General features: G+C 38.8%; 1 protein-coding gene across 3 annotated transcripts in view; it reads right to left on the bottom strand.

Moving 5' to 3' along the window:
• CCNB3 (cyclin B3) overlaps positions 1–19,805 on the bottom strand; it is a 71,127-nt gene that overhangs the window by 44,376 nt on the left and 6,946 nt on the right. For 2 of the 3 annotated variants that reach the window (XM_036016425.1, XM_028523219.2), the window contains exons 2-3: positions 12,228–12,365; positions 9,345–9,431 (exon numbers count right to left, since the gene is read on the bottom strand). In XM_036016425.1, coding sequence (XP_035872318.1) covers positions 9,345–9,431; positions 12,228–12,329 — 189 coding nt within the window. In that variant the 5' untranslated portion in view covers positions 12,330–12,365. Of the gene's footprint in view, positions 1–9,344; positions 9,432–12,227; positions 12,366–15,755; positions 15,813–19,805 lie in introns of those variants that run through there. The other variant, XM_036016426.1, reaches the window with a different exon arrangement.

Here is a 19,805-nt window from a genome sequence, read left to right as displayed (position 1 = left end):
GTATTGTGACAGAACCGAAAAACCAGACCCTAAGAAGAGTGCTGCAACAAGGTGGGGTCCCAGGGACCAGCATGGGGACCAGGGGCTGCAGCCCCAGGCCCAGCGCTTGCTGCTGGGTTTGCCACAGAGTCCTTGGGAGAGAGCCGGGACAACTGCTCCCTTCCCAGGCAAACGGGGTCTGAGTGGCACTGGGAGGAATCCAGGTGCTAGCAAAAACACAAGGGCTGTGACCACCTTTGGAGGCTGTGGACATCAGAGGGGCTGGGTCGCGCAGCGGCCCTGATCCCCACAGTCACTGGTCTGGCTGGAGAGTTTGGTGGTGGGAGAAGCTAGGCCACTGTGTGGAGCAGCAGGCTTGAACAGGAGGAATTTCTCAAGAGGAAGGAATGAATACACAGACACTGTTTGGGGAATTCTCCTAAAGTGATCAATCGCTCCAGCCTCTCTGCCACCCAGCCAAGGGCACACAGGCACGGGCACACGGGGAGAGCAACCCCACACCCCAGTCCACAGCAGTAACCCTGGGGAAAGGCCTGATTCCCACACCCAGGGCACAGGACTAAGGAGCCACGTTAGGTTCCCAGACAGTGTGCCCCGCTGACCAAGGAAGAAAGGCCATACCAATCACCCCTCAGTCTGCCTCAGCCAGCAAGAGCAGAAAAAACAGTTTGGCCACTTTGAAACCAAGAGACTTTTTAAATTGATTCTATTTTTTTTTAACAATTCTTAATTTTTTAATTTTTATTGTTTTTATTCTCTTTTGATTTCTTTTCCCTCTCTTTCCTGCTTTCTTGTTTCATTCCTATCTCCTTTCTTTCATCCAATTTTATCTCTTCTTCCTTCCTTTGTCTGCCTTTTTTATTTATTTATTTTTTTAAATACCTACAAGTGAGACAAAACCCTGGATCTGTGAAAAGACCAAAGTTGAACCCAAAGAATGGGCATTCACAACAACTGGGACAGTGAGACAAATTTCACTCTGCTATTACAGAGAACCTGCAAGTTACTGCATATTTGTATTACTATTATTTTTCCAGTATTCTTACATCTTTTTTAAATAGTATTTTTGTATCCCTCTTCTTTTTGTATAGTCTGCTTTGCTAGGCTGGTTATATTGTATGACCTGACAGCTTTCCCCTGATATCTCTTTCATAGTGTATTGCTAATCTACTGTCCTTTAACTCACCTGTGTCCCATTAGCACACTACTCGAGGTTCTGTACTCTCTATTCTTGTTACCTAGATCTCATAGATTCTGTCATATGATTGTTGACCTAATATTATTGTAAATAATTGCTATTCCATGCAATTGTAATTACTTCACAACACCCCTCCCAGAACTTAGCCCATTTCAAAGTTTCCTGAACTCTAATACTGTAGTGGTTAACTATATTCTCTCACACACTACACCTATTTACTATCTTTTACTCTCACCTTACCTTAGAATCTGACCTCCCACAACCTCACTGCTTTCTAGATCCAACTCACAATCCTTCCTTCCCCAACAAGTCTTACCTTCTTTCCATGCTTTCTAAAAATCAGTTAGCTGGGTGAAAGATCACGGTTAACACTATACATAGTCAAAGCATCTCCGATCTCTTCTCTACTGGCTGCTACTGTAAATATCATAGAATACTATCTTGCTGTCTTAAACCATTTTGCCTCCCCCTCCAACTGATCACAAAAAAAGAATAGGTGGAAGCAGTGAACACCAGGATACCCACTGGAAGAGGAAACCCAACAACAAAGGAACCACTAACAGATAACAACAGAAGACGGTGAAGGCGGGAGTGGTAACCACACAAACGTCAATCCAGGACCTATCTGGAAATACAACTAAATAGCAGAGACAGTACCCAATGCAAACAACTGAACAAGAGCAAGAGAGAATCCTTAAAACCTTTTACACACAAAAGAACCAGCTTCAACACAACCTGCCCTCACCAGCACAACAAAACACAAGAGATGCTGGACAGACTGATCCTCATTTAACCAGCTGGTGGGAAGGAACCACCAAAGAAAGACCCAACAACAATCAAAACCCAAAGGCAAACACAAAGCCAACTTAAATGACAGCCCAAAACCAGTGAGCTTGGGAGATAAAGGAAACTGCACCACTGAAACTCACTGCTATTCTACTAAAGAAGTTCACACCACAAACCCAGGGAGCCAGAACAGATCAATTTAAGAAACAGAGGCTAACAAGAAGAGTCTCCCAAACAATGGGAATACAAAGAAACAATCCCCAAATGAAAGGAAAGGAGGAAGCCTCAGAAAGAATGCTAAATGAAATAGAGGCAATTCAACTATCAGATATTGAGTTCAAAGCAATGATCGTCAGGAACCTCAATGAGCTCACAGTGAGCTACAAGAAACTACAGGGAAGCTACAATGAACTCACTGAAAAATACATCAACATGAAAAAGGAAATAGAAACTCTCAACAAGGGCCAAGAGGAAATGAAGAATACAATTTCTGACCTGAAGAACACAGTAGAAGGAATGAAAAGCAGGATTGATGAAGCAGAAGATCGGATCAGTGAACTAGAGGACAAAGTAGAAGAAAACACCCAGAAAGAGCAAGAAAAGGAAAAGGGGCTCAGAAAGAATGAAGAGGGATTAAGAGAAATGCAAGACAATATGAAATGTAATAATATCCATATAATAGGGATACCTGAAGAAGAAGAAGAAGAGCAAGGGATAGAACACCTATTTGAAAAAGTAATGATGGAAAACTTCCCTGATTTGATGAGAGAAAAAGTCACACAAATCCAGGAAACAGAGAGTTCCAATCAAGAGGAAACCAAAGAGGGTCAATTCAAGATATATCATAATTAAAATGGCAAAATACCAAGACAAAGAGAGAATATTAAAGGCAACAAGGGAAAAACAGGAAGTAACCTACAAGGGACCCCCCAATCAGGCTAACAGCTGACTTCTCAATGGAAACACTCCAAGCCAGAAGAGAATGGCAAGAAATATTCCAAGTAATGAGAACCAGAGGTCTGCAACCAAGGCTACTTTATCCAGCAAGGCTCTCAATCAAGATAGAAGGCCAAATAAGAAGCTTCTCAGATGAAACAAGTCTAAAAGATTACAACTCCACCAAACCAGCTCTGCAAGAGATGCTAAAGGGACTGCTTTAAGGAAAGAAAGGAAAAGAGAGAGAGAGAGAGGAACAGACGTACATAAAAGGCAATGAATAAGTACCTATCAATAATAACCTTAAACGTAAATGGATTAAATGCTCCAATCAAAAGACATAGAATAGCTGATTGGATAAGAAAACATGACCCACACATATGCTGCCTACAAGAGACCCACCTCAGGATAAAAGACCCGCACAGGCTGAAAGTGAAGGGCTGGAAACAAATTTTCCAAGAAAATGGACAGGAAAAAAAAGCTGGGGTAGCAATATTCATATGAGACAAAATAGACTTCCAAAAAAGGGCCATAAAGAGAAACCCAGAAGGTCATTTCATCATACTCAAGGGAAGAATCCACCAAGAAGACATAAACATTGTAAATATATATGCACCCAACATAGGAGCACCCGAATACATAAAGTCTTAGACAACTTTAGAAAGATATTGACAGCAACACAATTATTGTGGGATATTTTAATACCCCACTATCAAAAATGGACACATCTTCTAAACAAAATATCAACAAAGATATTATGGCATTGAACAATACCCTAGGTGAAATGGGCTTTAGTGATATATGCAGAGCCCTCCATCCAAAAGAAGCTAAATACACATTCTTTTCAAATGTACACAGAACATTTTCAAAGACAGACCACATCATAGGACACAAAACGAGTCTCAGTAATTTCAAAAAAATTGAAATCATACCAAGCATTTTCTCAGACCACAAGGGACTGAAGCTAGAAACCAACCTCAGGAACAAAAACTCAAAACACTCAAAATCATGGAGATTAAATAGCATTCTATTAAACAATGAATGGGTCAAGAGTTATATTAGGGGTGAAATCAAAAGGTTTCTGGAAACAAATGAAAACTAACTCACAACAACCTAAAACTTATGGGACACAGTGAAGGCAGTCCTGAGAGGGAAGTTCATAGCAATACAGGCCTACCTAAAAAAGTTAGAAACATTTCAAACAAACAACCTAACCCTACATCTACAAGAACTCAAGGAACAACAACAAAGACAGCCCAGAGCAAGCAGAAGGAAGGAAATAACCAAGATCAGAGCAGAATTAAATGACATAGAGACTAAAAGCACAATTCTAAGGATCAATGAATCCAAGATCTGGTTCTTTGAAAAGATAAACAAAATCAACAAGCCTCTAAGCAGACTCATGAAGAAAAAGAGAGAGAAAACCCAAATAAACACAATCAGAAATGAAAGAGGAGAGATTACAACAGATACCACAGAAATACAAAGGATTGTAACAAATTACTACCAAGAACTTTATGCCAAGAAATTTGAAACCCTAGGTGAAATGGACAAATTTCTAGAAAAATATCATCTTCTAAAACTCAATGAAAAAGAAGCAGAAAGCCTGAACAAACCAATAACAGAAAAAGAAATTGAAGCAGTAATTAAAAAACTCCCAACACACAAAAGCCCTGGACTAGATGGTTTCACAGGAGAATTCTACAAAGCATTTAAGGAAGAGCTAACCCCTATCCTTCACAGACTATTCCAAAAGATCCAAAAAGATGGAAGACTCCCAAACTCTTTTTGAGGCCAACATCATCCTAATTCCAAAACCAGATAAAGACACAACAAAGAAAGACAACTTCAGGCCAATATCGCCGATGAACATTGATGCTAAAATCCTCAACCAAATACTGGCAAACCGCATCCAACAGTACATTAAAAAGATCATACACCATGACCAAGTGGGATTCATCCCAGGGATGCAAGGATGGTACAATACTCGCAAATCAGTCAATGTAATACATCACATAAACAAAAGCAAAGACAAAAACCACATGATCATATCAATTGATGCAGAAAAAGCATTTGATAAGGTACAGCGCCCATTTATGATAAAAACACTCAGCAAAGTGGGAATAGAGGGAGCATTCCTCAACATAATAAAGGCCATATATGAGACCCACAGCCAACATCATTCTCAATGTGCAAAAATTAAAATCTTTTCCACTAAGATCAGGAACAAGACAAGGATGTCCACTTTCACCACTTCTATTCAATATAGTACTGGAAGTTTTAGCCACAGCGATCAGACAAGAAAATGAAATAAAAGGCATTCAAACCAGAAAGGAGGAAAAAAAACTGTCACTGTTTGCAGATGACATGATAGTGTACACAGAAAATCCTATAGACTCCACAAAAAAACTGCTTGACCTAATAAATGAATTTGGCAAAACAGCAGGATACAAAGTCAATATCCAGAAATCAAAGGCATTTCTGTACACCAACAATGAAACAGCAGAAGCAGAAATCAAGGGAAAAATCCCATTTGAAATAGCAAAAAGAAAAATAAAATACCTAGGAATAAACCTAACCAAAGAGGTAAAAGACATGTATGCAGAAAACTACATAACACTCAGGAAAGAAATCAAGGAAAACACAAACAAATGAAAACATATACCGTGTTCATGGACTGGAAGAACTAATATCATCAAAATGTCCATAATACCCAAAGCAATTTACACATTCAATGCAATACCTATTAAAGTATCAATGGCTTATTTCACAGACATAGAACAAACACTTCAAAAATTTATATGGAACCATAAATGACCCTGAATAGCTGCTGCAATTTTGAGAAAGAAGAGTAAAGTAGGGGGGATCACAATATCTGACACTAAACTATACTATAAGCCCACTGTAATCAAAACAGCCTGGTACTGGCTTAGAATCAAGCACATGGACCAATGGAAACAGAACAGAGAGCCCAGAAATAAACCCAAGTCTATACAGTCAATTAATATTTGACAAAGGAAGCAGCAACATAAAATGGAATAAAAATAGCCTCTTCAACAAATGGTGTTGGGAGAACTGGACAGCTACATGCCAAAAAATTGAAACTCGAGCACAAATTTACACCTTATACAAAAATAAATTCAAGGTGGATAAAAGACTTAAATATAAATCGTGACACCATTGAAGTCCTAGAAGAGAACGTAGGTAGGAAAATCTCAGATATTTCACAAAGAAACTTTTTGCTGATATGTCTCCTAGAGCAAGGGACATAACGGAAAGAATAAACAAATGGGATCTCATCAAAATTAAAAGCTTTTGCACAGCTAAGGAAAACAGTATCAAAATAAAAAGAGAACCAACTGTATGGGAAAACATATTTGCCAATGATACCTCAGATAAGGGTTTAAGCTCCAAAATATATAAAGAACTTACATGACTCCACCTTAAGAAGAGAAGCAACCCAATTAAAAAATGGGCAAAGGACTTGAACAGACACTTCTCCAAGGAGGACATACAGAAGATCCAAAGACACATGAAACAATGTTCAATATCGCTAGCTATCAGAGAGATGCAAATTAAAACCACAATGATACCACTTCACACCAGTCAGAATGGCCATCATAAACAAAGCCACAAACAACAAGTGCTGGAGAAGGTGTGAAGAATAGGGGACCCTAGTGCACTGGTACTAGTGGACTAGTTGGTGAGACTGTAGACTGGTACAACCACTATGGAAAACATTATGGAACTTCCTCAGAAAACTAATAATGGGTCTGCCTTTTGACCCAGCAATTCCATTGCTAGGACTATATCCTAAGAATACTAAAACAGCATTACAAAAGAACCTTTACACTCTGATGTTCATAGTAGCACAATTTACAATAGCTAGGTGCTGGAAGCAACCTAGATGCCCATCAGTAAATGAATGGATCAAAAAACTATGGTACACAATGGAATTCTGTACAGCAGAAAGAAAGAAGGAGCTCCTGCCCTTTGCAACAGCTTGGATGGAGCTGGAAAGCATTATGCTAAGCGAAATATGCCAGGCAGTGAAAGACAAATACCATAGGATCTCACCTTTAACAGGAACCTAAACAACAAAACAAAGAAAGAAGCAAAATATAACCAAAGTCACTGAAATAGAGGAGAGGCTGATAGTGACCAGAGGGGAGAGAAGAGGGAATTTCAGGGAAAATGGGTAGGATTTACAGGAACAAATTTAAAGGACACATGGACACAAACTAGGGGGAGGGTGTTAATGGGAGGGAAGTGGGGAGGGTTGAGTGGGTGGCTGGAATGGGAGTAAAAGGGAGAAAATTGTACTTGAACAAAGATTAAAATTAAAAAAAAGAACAAAGTAGGAGAGAGCACAATATCTGATATCAAACCATATTACAAGGCCACTGTAATCAAAACAGTTTGGTACTGGCATAAGAACAGACACATAGATCAATGGAATAAAATAGAGAGCCCAGAAATAAAACCATGTCTCTATGATCAATTAATATTTGACACAGGGGGCAGAAACATAAAAAGGAACCAAAATATCCTCTTAACAAATTGTGTTAGAAGATCTGGACAGGCACATGCATAAAAATGAAAGTCGACCACCAACTTACACACATACACAAAAATAAAATCCAGATGGATAAAAGACTTAATATAAGTCTCAACACCATAAAAGTCCTAGAGGAAAACTTAAGCAGGAAAATTTCAGATATTCCATGCAGCAATATTTTCACTGATATGTCCCCTAGTGCAAGGGATATAAAGGAAAAAATAAACAAGTGGGACTACCTCAAAATAAAAAGCTCTGCACGACTAAAGAAAACAGCAGTAAAATGAAAAGGAAACCAACCATATGGGAAAACATATTTGCCAATGATACCTCAGACAAGAGTTTGATCTTCAAAATATATAAAGAATTCACAGGACTCCATACCAGTAGGAGAAAAATCCAATTAAATAATGGGCAAAGGACCTGAACAGATACTTCTCCAAGGAGAACATACAGAGGGCCAAGAGACATATGAAAGGATGCTCAACATCACTAGCCATCAGAGATGCAAATTGAAACCACAATGAGAAACCACTTCATGCCAGTCAGAATGGCCACCATAAACAAATCAACAAACAAGTGCTAGCGAGGTTGTAGAGAAAAGGAAACCCTAGTACACTGTTGGTAGGAATGCAGACTTGTACAGCCACTGTGGAAAACAGTATGGAATTTCCTCAAAAAAACTAAAGATGGAACTGCCCTTTGACCTGGAAATTCCACTGCTGGAATTATACCCTACAAACCCTGAAACACCAATTAAAAAGAACCTATACAGCCCAATGTTCATAACAGCACAATTTACAATAACCAAGTGCTGGAAGCAACCTAAGTGTCCATCAGTAAATGAGTGGATCAAAAATCTATGGTACATTTATACAATGGAATACTACCCAGCAGAAAGAAAGAAGGAACCACTACCCTTCACAACAGCATGGATGGAACTGGAAGGCATTATGCTAAGTGAAATAAGCCAGGCAGAGAATGACAAATACCATATGATCTCACCTTTAAGTAAAATGCAATCAACAATAGAAACAAGTGAGTAAAATAGAACCAGAGACATGGAAATAAAGAACAAACTGACAGTGATCAGAGGGGAGGGAAGAGGGAGATGATGAGGGAAAGAAGGGGAAGGGTCAAGTCAAGGAACATGTATAAGGAACCCATGGACAAGGACAATGGGGGCTGTGGGGAGGACTGAATGTAGGAGGGAGGTAGGCAGGGCAGGGATGAGTAATGGAGGGAAAATCAGGGAAAACTGTATTTGAACAATAGGAAAATAAACACCCCCCCCTCAAAAAAAATTCTAGTTAAAATTGAGTTTCTAGATCTCCACATTTGAAGACCAGATCATGGACCTATGGTGTTCCTTGATTCCATATATCAGGGCACATTTTTTATTGTCACTATGACTGGGATGCTACTGTAACTTAATGCCTGGGGGCCAGGAATGTGACTAAGCTCAGTCCTATGCAACAGAAAAAACAATGTCCTTTCCCAAATCCTCATAGTGCTTGAATTGATAGACAGTGCCTAGACTATAACAAATCTACCAGTACTTACTTTCAAGGCCTAGGCAACCAGATGACCCACCTCTGGACTTTGTCTAAATGTAAGGTCCCATAGTTTTCATTTATCTACAATTTCATATCTGTTGCTTCCAGAGAGCTTCACCAATGAACCCAGATGCATGTGCCAGCAGAAGAGCCCTTGCAATTTATGAAATTGAGTCATTGATTCCAATAAAAATCACCTCTCAACATTCCAGAAAGTGTCAGGGTCTGGTAAACTGAAAGGACTCTCAAGGAAGAGTTTGGCTAAACCTTATGCAACAATCTCAGCAGAGGATTGGACTAGTATACTCACATTGGTGAGATCTTCCAAAGCTGATCTCTTTTTGAGAGGTCCCTGAGGTGAAGATGAAGATATCTTTGCTTGGTATTTCTCCCCTCTCTAAAAAAGTAAAAGTGGTAAATAAGTATACCCAATTGTGAACAGACTTTTTCAGGGAATTTGAGTCATCTTTGGAGCTCAGGGGGCAACTCCAGAATCTCCAGGCAACTGTGGATGCATATAATAAACCCCAATAAACTACAAGAAAAGGAAATTTTGACATTCACTGCTGCTTAGAGAATCCCTGAAGGAAGTAATTATTGATGATGGGGACAGGGCTGTGAAGAGACAAGATGACCTTCAGTGTAACTCTTACAATGAGCAAAATAGCTTGATAAAGTTAATTTTCCATCTGACTTCTCTCATATTTATTGGTACACTATCCAATATTAACAACTATATATGCTTTTAAACCAATCATGTACTTTTAAAATATGATTTCTGAATATTGACAGATTATATAGACTTTTTTATATAAACAGCATAACTGTAAATAACACTGTTACTCTTTCATCTTGTTTACAATAAATAATCCTAGTGCAAATAATTAGTAAAAAATTAAAATATTATTTTCTCACAAATTAGCTAAGAAATAAACTGCCAATGTTATCTAATTCCTACTTAATATTACTGATAGAAATAATCAGCCCTAAATAAAATTCACAGGTGAAATTGAACTCAATAAAAGTTTATATTTACATACAATGGAGGAAAAACAGTCTCTTCAATAAATGGTACTGGGAAAGTTGGACAGGTACATGCAAAAAAATGCAACTACACAACCAACTTCTGCCATACACAATTAACTAAAGATGGATAAAAGACTTAAATGTAAGTTGCAAACCATAAAAATCCTAGAAGAAAACATAGGCAGCAAAATCTCAGACATCTGCCAGAGCAATATTTTTGGTAACATGCCTCCTAGGGCAAGGGAAACACAGGAAAAAGTAAACAAATGGGACTGCATCAAACTAAAAAGTTTCTGCAGAGCAAAAGAAACCACCAGCAAAATGAAAAGGGAACCCACTGTATGGAAGAACATATTTGCCAGTAATACATCTGATAAGGGGTTAATCTCCAAAATATGTAAAGAACTTATACAACTCATCACCCAGGAGATAAACAATCCAATATCCAATTAAAAACTGGGCAAAGGACCTGAATAGATACTTCTCCAAAGAGGACATACAATGGCCAATAGACATGTGAAAAGAATGCGCAATATCACTAATCATCAGGGAAATGCAAATTAGAACTACAATGAGGTATCACCTCACTCCTGCCAAAATGGCTACTGTCAATAAATCAACAAACACCATGTGCTGACAAGGATGTGGAGAAAAAGGAACTCTTCTGCACTGTAAGTGGGAATGAGGACTGGTGCAGCCACTGTGGGAAACAGTATGGAATTTCCTCAAAAAGTTAAAAATGAAAATGCCTATTGGCCCATGGACCACACTTGTGGATATATATCCCTAAGGATCCTAAAACAACAAATCAAAAGAATACATGTATCCCTATGTTCATAGCAGCATTATTTACAATAGCCAAGATCTGGGAACAGCCCAAGTGCCCACCAGTAGATGAGTGGGTAAAAAAGCTGTGGTACATTTACACAATGGAATACTATGGGGCTGTAAAAAAGAAGGAAATCTTACCCTTTTCCACAGAATGGATGGACCTGGAGATTATTATGATAAGTGAAATAAGCCAGTGAGAAAAAGACAGCCATATGATCTCACTAATATGTGGAACTAATGAACAAAATGAACTAACAAACAAAACAGAATCAGAGGCATGGATACATGGAACAGACTGACAAATGTCAGAGGGGAGGAAGTGGGGGGATTGGATAAAAGAAGGTGAAAGTATTAGCTAAAGAATGTATATGCACAGCCTATGGACACAGACAATAGTGTGGTAAAGGCCAGGGGAAGGGGAGGTGGGGGTTGGGTGGAGGTGGGCAAAAGGTGGGGAAATGGGAGACATCTGTAATAGTGTCAACAATCAAATTTTTTAAAAAAATATTTAGATTTATAAAATATGCCCCAAGAAAGTTGCACTTGGAAAAATCCCTACCACCAAAGTAAACTTACAATGGCAGAACTCTAAATCAGAAAATTTGATGTGGACAATAATCTGATAAATGTGTCAAAAATTTCTTGCCGATTTACATAGGAAAAAATTTGGACTCTCCATGAAAATCACTTTGGTAAAATTAAAATGAAAATTATTAGAAAATGTTTATCTGTACTGAGAGGAACTAATCAAGGAAATTAAATTGATGTAATAATGTTTGCTCTAGGAAATGTTCTCTTAATGACAATGTATAAGTGTTAGTGAAATTCTGATTAAAGTATGTATAACAATGAATGAACAGAGAACATCCCAGGATTAGAATGAGTATGTCAAACTACCCACAAGGTCAAACAGCAGAATCAAAATGGATCAATTTTTCAAATTTAAAAAAAAAAAAAGCTTGATAATATATTTGTTGACTTAATCTTTATACTGTCCCCAGGATGTACTAAGCAGCTTTCTGGAAAGGTGCTTTGAGCATCTTAGAGGTAATAAAAGTGTTAATATTATCATTATAAGAGCTGAATATTGTTTGCTTTTGAAAATTGTGGAGGATGACCTTCATTTTGGCCATGCTTTTATGGGAAAGCAAAGTTCACACTTCTCCCCCCAATTTCTAATTTGCTGGTCTTCTCCAACTACAAGGGCCCCCATTCCTTCCCTCCTTCTCAAATTAAACTACACATATTCCAAATGATTTAGGGGTGAGGATAGGGACTAAGCTAGCACAGGAAGAGGCTACTTGAGGCACTTTTGGGAAAGACAACTTACTCTAACCTTTTCAGATTGGCCATGATCACTGGGCACAATTTTGCTGGACTGAAATTTCTTAGTCTCCTGCTTGGAGCTTCCAAGTGGTAGTGGCAGTGGCAATGGCATCTCTTACAGATTGGGCAGTGTCTATCCAAAGCAGAGCTGCAATAAAAAAGAGACTTTTTAAAACACCTTTCACTAGAAACATCACAGAATTCTCTGGAGACGCCTGAGAAAACCCAATCTTTCTATAGCATCCTTAGGAGGAAAAACAGACTTTGAGTTAGGCGAATCTGGGTTCAAATATTGGTTCTACCACAATTAACCTTGGGCAAGTGACTGAAAGTCTCCAGGGTCCAGTTAGCTCATCTATAAAATGGACATAAGTATACCTACCTCTGCAGGGCACTGTTCAAATTAAGTGAGATACTCTATGTAAAAAGCCCAGCACAGCACCTGCCATCTTCTGTGGGCCCTGGAATTATATCCTAGCCCCTAATTTAGACCTAGGAACATTGGTGACAACTGACATGATTTACATTGAAAACAATCAAGAATGTGACCGGTCATATAGTATGGAGGCTAGCTGGTAGGATTAATGTTCTTTAAAAGGCATGAGGTCCTGGTCACAGAAATTATAATGCTACGAGAAGACACAAGAATGCACTGCACACACACATATGCACAACAGGCTAGAGAGTATTCAAGGGCTGCATTCAAGCACAAGAAACTTTTAGCATAAAAATTTAACAGACGTTATAACAGTTGGGAGAATACTACCTTCACTCCATCTCAGTGTGGGACCCCATTCTATATTTCTTAAGGTGGGTGTAGTTTGTGAGTCCTTAATAGTTAGGATACATTTATGTGTCTTACAATCAAATACATTATTAGGAGGAATCATTTTTTTATACACAAGAAAGTGCCCTTCTAACCCCACTCACATTCACCACCAAGTTCAACTGCATTTGACAAAAAGGCTTCCCTAAGAGAATCCCTAAGGCAATGCAACAAACTTACCTATCTATGTACCACATACTTCAGGCAACAGAGATACAAACACAAAGAAATCATGATCTTATCCTAGAACTATGCACATGTATAGCTCTAATAGTAACATTAAAATGTGACAAATAATTTCACAAAGGTAGATACAAAGTACTAGAGAAATATAATGGAATATAGAGATTATATTTGACCTGGACTTCAACGGCAAGGGACAACAACATTCCCAAGTAGACTGTGGGCATTTTCCAGGCAAAGAAAGCCTGAGCCCAGGCAAGGCAAACACTGGAACATGGAGAGCACAGAAGGTTCAGGGATGTCCAGATTGTCTGAGTGCAGAATATAAAGAGTGTGCTAGGGAGGAGTTAGAAAGAGGATGAAATCTAGGCTGGGGGTAGGCTGGTAACAAAGGGAAGCAGAGAAGACAATGGCTTGAGGGGAAGGTTTAATTAACAAAGAATTTGGGTTTTGCTTTGGATGGAGAAGTATTTCAATATTAAACATTTTGTCACTGAGAAAAGTCAGTACAAGTATGTGCCTTCACATGTATTACCTCAGGGATCCTCACAACAAAACTGTTTCCATTTTATAGTCCCAGATGAGTTAAGTGGCTTAATACACAGGACAAGCTGGTAAGCAGTATAGATCACCCAGATCTTTCTAAAGAACCATGAACTCTCTCCAATGACACTAAAAAAACATTTCAAAACAGTCCATGGTCCAAAATGAAAGGCTCTAGTGTAGTAGTGAGAGGAGGTAGAATTAGCACAGGCTTTTTTAAAAAGAAGCAATTGGGCTTTTTAATCTGGCTAGATTAGCATCTTTGAGTCTCAGCTTCTCTTTTGCAAAAGAGCTATACCATCACTTACTTGCAGAGGCATCCTGTGGCTCAAATGTAAATTTGTACCTGAGAGCCTAAGCATGGTAGGCACTCAGAATAAATGATGGGTATTAATTACTCTTCTCTTCCTCCAAATCCAAAACTATTTTCTATCTCATCCTTCAAAACTTAGCCAAGCAGCAATAAAGCTAAATTGGGTGAACCCACCCCTAACTGCACTGTATGAAAACCACTTACTCCACTATTATTATTCACACCTCATACAATTTTTTATTGATGATCAAAGACTCGTGTTCTGAAACCTTTGTCTTTCAAGGGAAAGGAGAAAAAAATCGGACTGGAGCAAAAAAGGCTAAAATACTTTTAGCTGATAATGTCACAGATTAATTAAACCTCAGAAAAAAAATAGTTTTTCACAGTATGGCCATATACCACCTTCACTCTCCTGAACAATAATCACTTGCTTTGGGGGACACACTGACTTAAGTAGCTAATTTCCCTGCCACTAGGAGTAGGGATTGGAACCACTAAAAACATGCTTTCATAAAAGGGCACTCTCTGCAATACACCCTGGACTTCTACCACCTACAAAATGCTGAGCCTTACTTGAACAAGAAAATTAGAATCCTTTCCACTTTTCAGGTTCTCCATCTCCCCTACATCTTGAAGACCTCATTGGGCATCCCAGAGCAGTGCTGAAACCCACAGGGGCAAACCAATTCTTTTAGAAGCCCAAATTGTTCAGACTCCAAAATTGTAGATCAAAACAGTCTACAGGAAACAGTAGCAACTTCATTTTATATATAAAGGCAGGTTACAGACAGCAAGATATTAGGAAGAGAAAGCATCATGGTTTGTGTCAATGAAAGCAGCACTGGGCTGGAAAGTATGCCTAGGGTCTAGTTCTGACCTTGCTTGTAGTTGGCTGGGTGACACTGGGCAAGTTCCTTTTCCCTCCCTAGGCTTCATTTCTCCACTTAATAAATTGAGGCAATGGGACCAGAGCCTCCATACTCTTCAAACAGTGGTAAGTGATCCGGCAATATTAACATCACATGGGCCCTTTTAGCCCTTTAAAAATCTCAAGCACCATGCTAGGCCTTTACTAAATAGAAATAGGCGAGATAAAACATCCCCAGGTGATTTGTATACACTTTAAAGTTTTAAGAAGCAAGGTTCTAAGGCCCCTTCGACCTCTAGCCTTCTATGATTCTAATCACATAGCAGAGAGCAATGGGCAAGCCAGAGCTGAAGGGATTAGAGGCAGAGATAAAAGAGTGGAGATATAAAGATAACAAGGGGGAAAGGACACATTTCCATCTACCTGTACTTCAAAAGACATCCCTCAGGTAACATTCTGACTTAAATACGTCGTCTTGTGGATGAAATCGATCCGGCACACTTTCACTAGTGAAAAGACGTTTTGTAAATGTGTACTTGGATGCTCCATCTAAAAGAAAGGACCCAGTCTCATTTGCTTCGCCAACACACCCCTTAATACACACTCTGGGCCCAAGCTCGTACAAGGCTCACCCCGCAGACTGCTGACTGGCTGGAGAACAAAATAAAGGTTTCCTGACAGGGGCGCCATGCAACCTGGCAAGAGAGGACAGAGTGTAGCAAGGGGCAGGAGTGACGCTCAAGGACCAACACTCGTGTGATGGAGCCGGACATTAGAGCGGCAGTACAAACCCAAAGGCGCCTACCTCACATTGAGATTGGGGGAAAAACAGGAGACCATGGACGCACTCCCAGACCAGGAGCGGCCGGGGAAACCATCGGTCGCAACCTGATCTATGCTCCCCCCGCACAATCCACCAGTAGTGAATTTTAAAAATTACAGCCCTAGAGAACGCGCAGTGTTGATTGGCTATCAGGGGCCAATCGGTGTACAGAGTTGCGATGTGACCGCCCAGCAAGGAGGGACTGGGCTGGGGGTTAATTGAACTCCGAGACTGAGGGATAACATTAGGGCGTGATTTCCAGTACTATTGGTTGGAAGGGACAGGTTTGACTAGCTGGAGTATGGGGACTCTTTAAAGAAGCATTTTCAGTTAAATAACTGCTGGACGTGGAGGAGAGCAGCTGTACAATGTAGGTTCAGACCAGTTAAGACATTAATATTAATAACCCTTTGCAGGAACAGACATTAACTCCCGCTGGCTGCATGAATGACCTTGAGGTGGAAAGGAGGGCAGAAATCATTGCCCCTATTTTGTGGGTAAGTCCCCAAAGTGCAGAGACCTAATAGTAGTAGCTAACATTAATTCAGTGATAGCTCTGTACTAATTATTGTATCTTTTTATTGTCATAAACCATGTCCAAAAGATACTTTTATTGAGGTATAATTAACATATTAGTTTCAGGTATACAACATAATGATTCAATATTTGTATATATTACAAAGTCATCATCACAGTAAGACTAGTTAAACATCCATTACCTCATTTTGTTTCTTTTCCACCACTCTCACCCACCCCAGCCATCCCCACCTCCCACCCTCGATTCTATGCCCCTTTGCTTTTGTCTGTGTCCTTGATACTTGTTCCTTGATGACCCTTCCCCCTTTACCCCTGTTATCCCCTCCCCTCTCCCCTCTGGTTACTGTCAGTTTGTTCTTTATTTCAATGTCTCTGGTTATATTTTGCTTGCTTGTTTGTTTGGTTGATTAGGTTCCACTTATAGGTGAGATCATATGGTATTTGTCTTTTACTGACTGGCTTATTTCACTTAGCATAATGCTCTCCATATCCATCAATGCTGTCATGAAGGGTAGGAGCTCCTTCCAAAAGATAGGTACTTTTATTACTGCCATTTTACAGATAACAAAATTGTAGCTTGCTAACTGCCCAATATTACAAAGTTACATTGTGGCAAAGCAGGTACTACAACCCAGATATTCTCATACTTCATTTATACAATAATTTTTCATTCAAAAATTATCTATTGAGCCCTGGCTGGTGTGGATTAGTGGATTGAGTGCCAGCCTTTGAACCAAAGGGTCGCTGGTTCGATTCCCAGTCAGGGCACAGGCCTGGATTGCAGGCCAGGTCCCCAGTAGGGGGCACATGAAAGGCAACCACACACTTATGTTTCTCTCCCTCTCTTTCTCCTTCCCTTCTCTCTAAAAATAAATAAATGAAATATTTAAAAATATATCTATTGAGCATCTCCTATGTTCCATGAACTAGAAAAAATATGTATGATTGACAAAAAGACTGGAAGAATGTATAGCGCTGCCCTGTTCTCTGGGGAGGCAAAGAGAAATGGAGATGCCAGGAATAAAATCTGAGATTCCCTTCATATATAGCAGAGACTGTACCACTAAATTATATCCCTACTTTTATTATTAGCCCATTCTCTTTTTAGTATCTCATAGTTTCTACATTAAAGGTAAAATATTTACATGATCCCAGGTCCTCTTCACTTTTTAAAAGATTTTATTTATATATTTTTAGAGGGAGGGGGAGGGAGAGAGAAAGAGAAGGAGAGAAACATCAATAGGTTGCTTCCTGTAGGTGCCCCAACCAAGGATTGAACCCACAACTTAGGTATGTGCCCTGACAAGGAATCAAACCCACAACTTTTTGGTACACAGGATGATGCTCCAACCAACTAAGCCACCTAACCAGTGTGCTATTTGTAATTTTTAAATTTATATCCTCACTCAAGAATGCAAGGTCTGTAACTAAAAGGACTGTATCTCTTATGCTCTATCTCCAGTAATTAGCATTAATAGTTCACATTTATTGATTGCTTGCTACATGTTTGACACTGTTCTGACACTGACATCAATACAGTGAAGTGTTAATATCCCCATTTTGCAGAAGAGAAATTTGAAGTACAGTTAAATTTAGTAACTTGCCCAAGATCACACAGCTAATACATTATTAGACTGAAATTTAAATCTAAGCAGTCTGATTCCAGAGACCAAACACATAAGCATACCCACCTCCTTGAGAGATGATTGAAAATATTTGTTAACTGAATGAGTATCTTACTTTAAGGTTCATAACTGTAAACAAACGTCTCACTAGGATGCACTATAAAGGAAATATAATATTAACCCAAGTCACTATATGTGTTCTTTAATCAAAAGACAAAAAGGTCCTTCTACCAAAACAAGAGTAACACAAAAATCGCAAATAAGCAATTTCATTTTTCCTAGCATGGTGATGGATGTTAACTAGACTTATGGTGGTGATCATTTCACAATATATACAAATATGAATAATTATGTTATATACCACAAAGTAATATAATGTTGCATGCCAATTATACCACAATTTTTAAAACATTAATGAGTGTAAGTTATGATTTTTTTCCAAAAATTTTTAAACTTGTTTTTCTTTCAACCTTCACATCTCAGTTAACTTAACCTTTCCCTTGGGTAGCACTCAGAAAACTGAGAAAAGAGGAGACAGCCTTTTGACTCCATAGTTTTCCAACATTTCCCTCCTCCCAGGATACAACATTCTCATAAACTTTCCTATGTACTCCCCGCTACACCATTGTTTTAAAACCTGATAGAAAAGATCCGCTATTATCTACCTCACTTTACATGAAAATATATTTCAGATGGATGCAAGATTTAATTGTAAAAAGGAAACCATGGAAATACTAGACAAATATATAAAAAATATTTTTATAACCTTGCTGAAGGAAAAATCTATCTAAACAGGACCAAAAATCTAGAGACAGCAAAAGGCTGGATAACTTTTAGTAAGTGGAAATTTTAAATTTTTTGACAATACAAACACAAAACAAAGTTAAAAAGCCTGACAACAAACTGGCAAAAACATTGGCAACACAAATGACAGAAAAATAATTTCCAAAATGAACAAAGAGTACTTCATGATCAACGATAAGAAATGAAGCACCCATCAAAAATTGTGGCAAAAAAATTTTGACCCAGCAATTCCATTGCTGGGACTCTATCCTAAGAACACTAAAACACCAATACAAAAGAACCTTTGCACCCCGATGTTCATAGCAGCACAATTTACAATAGCTAGGTGCTGGAAGCAACCTAGATGCCCATCAGTAAATGAATGGATCAAAAAACTATGGTACATTTACACAATGGAATTCTATGCAGCAGAAAGAAAGAAGGAGCTCCTACCCTTTGCAACAGCATGGATGGAGCTGGAAAGCATTATGCTAAGTGAAACAAGCCAGGCAGTGAAAGACAAATACCACATGATATCACCTTTAACAGGAATCTAAACAACAAAACAAAACAAAACAAAAACTAGCAAAATATAACCAAAGACACTGAAATAGGGGATAGTCTGACAGTGGCCAGAGGACAGAGAAGAGGGAATTTCAGGGGGGAATGGGTAGGGATTACAGGAACAAATTTGGAGGACACATGGACAAAAACTAGGGGTGGGGGGTAATGGGGGGAAGGGGGGAGGGTTGGGTGGGTGGGCTGGAATGGGAGTAGGGGGGAGAAAACTGTACTTGAACAATGATTAAAATAAAAAAAATGTGGCAAAAAAAGATAATTAGAGAAGAAATACAAATGGTCAATAAACATGAAAATATGCTCAGTTTTGTTAAAAGTAAATGCAGATTAAAACAGCAATGCATTGATTTTGTTCAGGACATTGGCAAATGTTTAATAGATTAATAATAACTCCTGCTAGTAAGAGGGTGGGTAAACAGGCACTTTTATCCACTGTTGGCAGGAGTAAAATCTGCTATAAACTTTGGGAGGGTTATTTGAAAATACCTACTAAATTTTAAATGTTTGA

Source organism: Phyllostomus discolor, chromosome X, assembly GCF_004126475.2.
Source record: "Phyllostomus discolor isolate MPI-MPIP mPhyDis1 chromosome X, mPhyDis1.pri.v3, whole genome shotgun sequence".
Taxonomy (NCBI): Eukaryota; Metazoa; Chordata; class Mammalia; order Chiroptera; family Phyllostomidae; genus Phyllostomus; species Phyllostomus discolor.
This window is presented reverse-complemented; position numbering and strand designations above follow the sequence as displayed.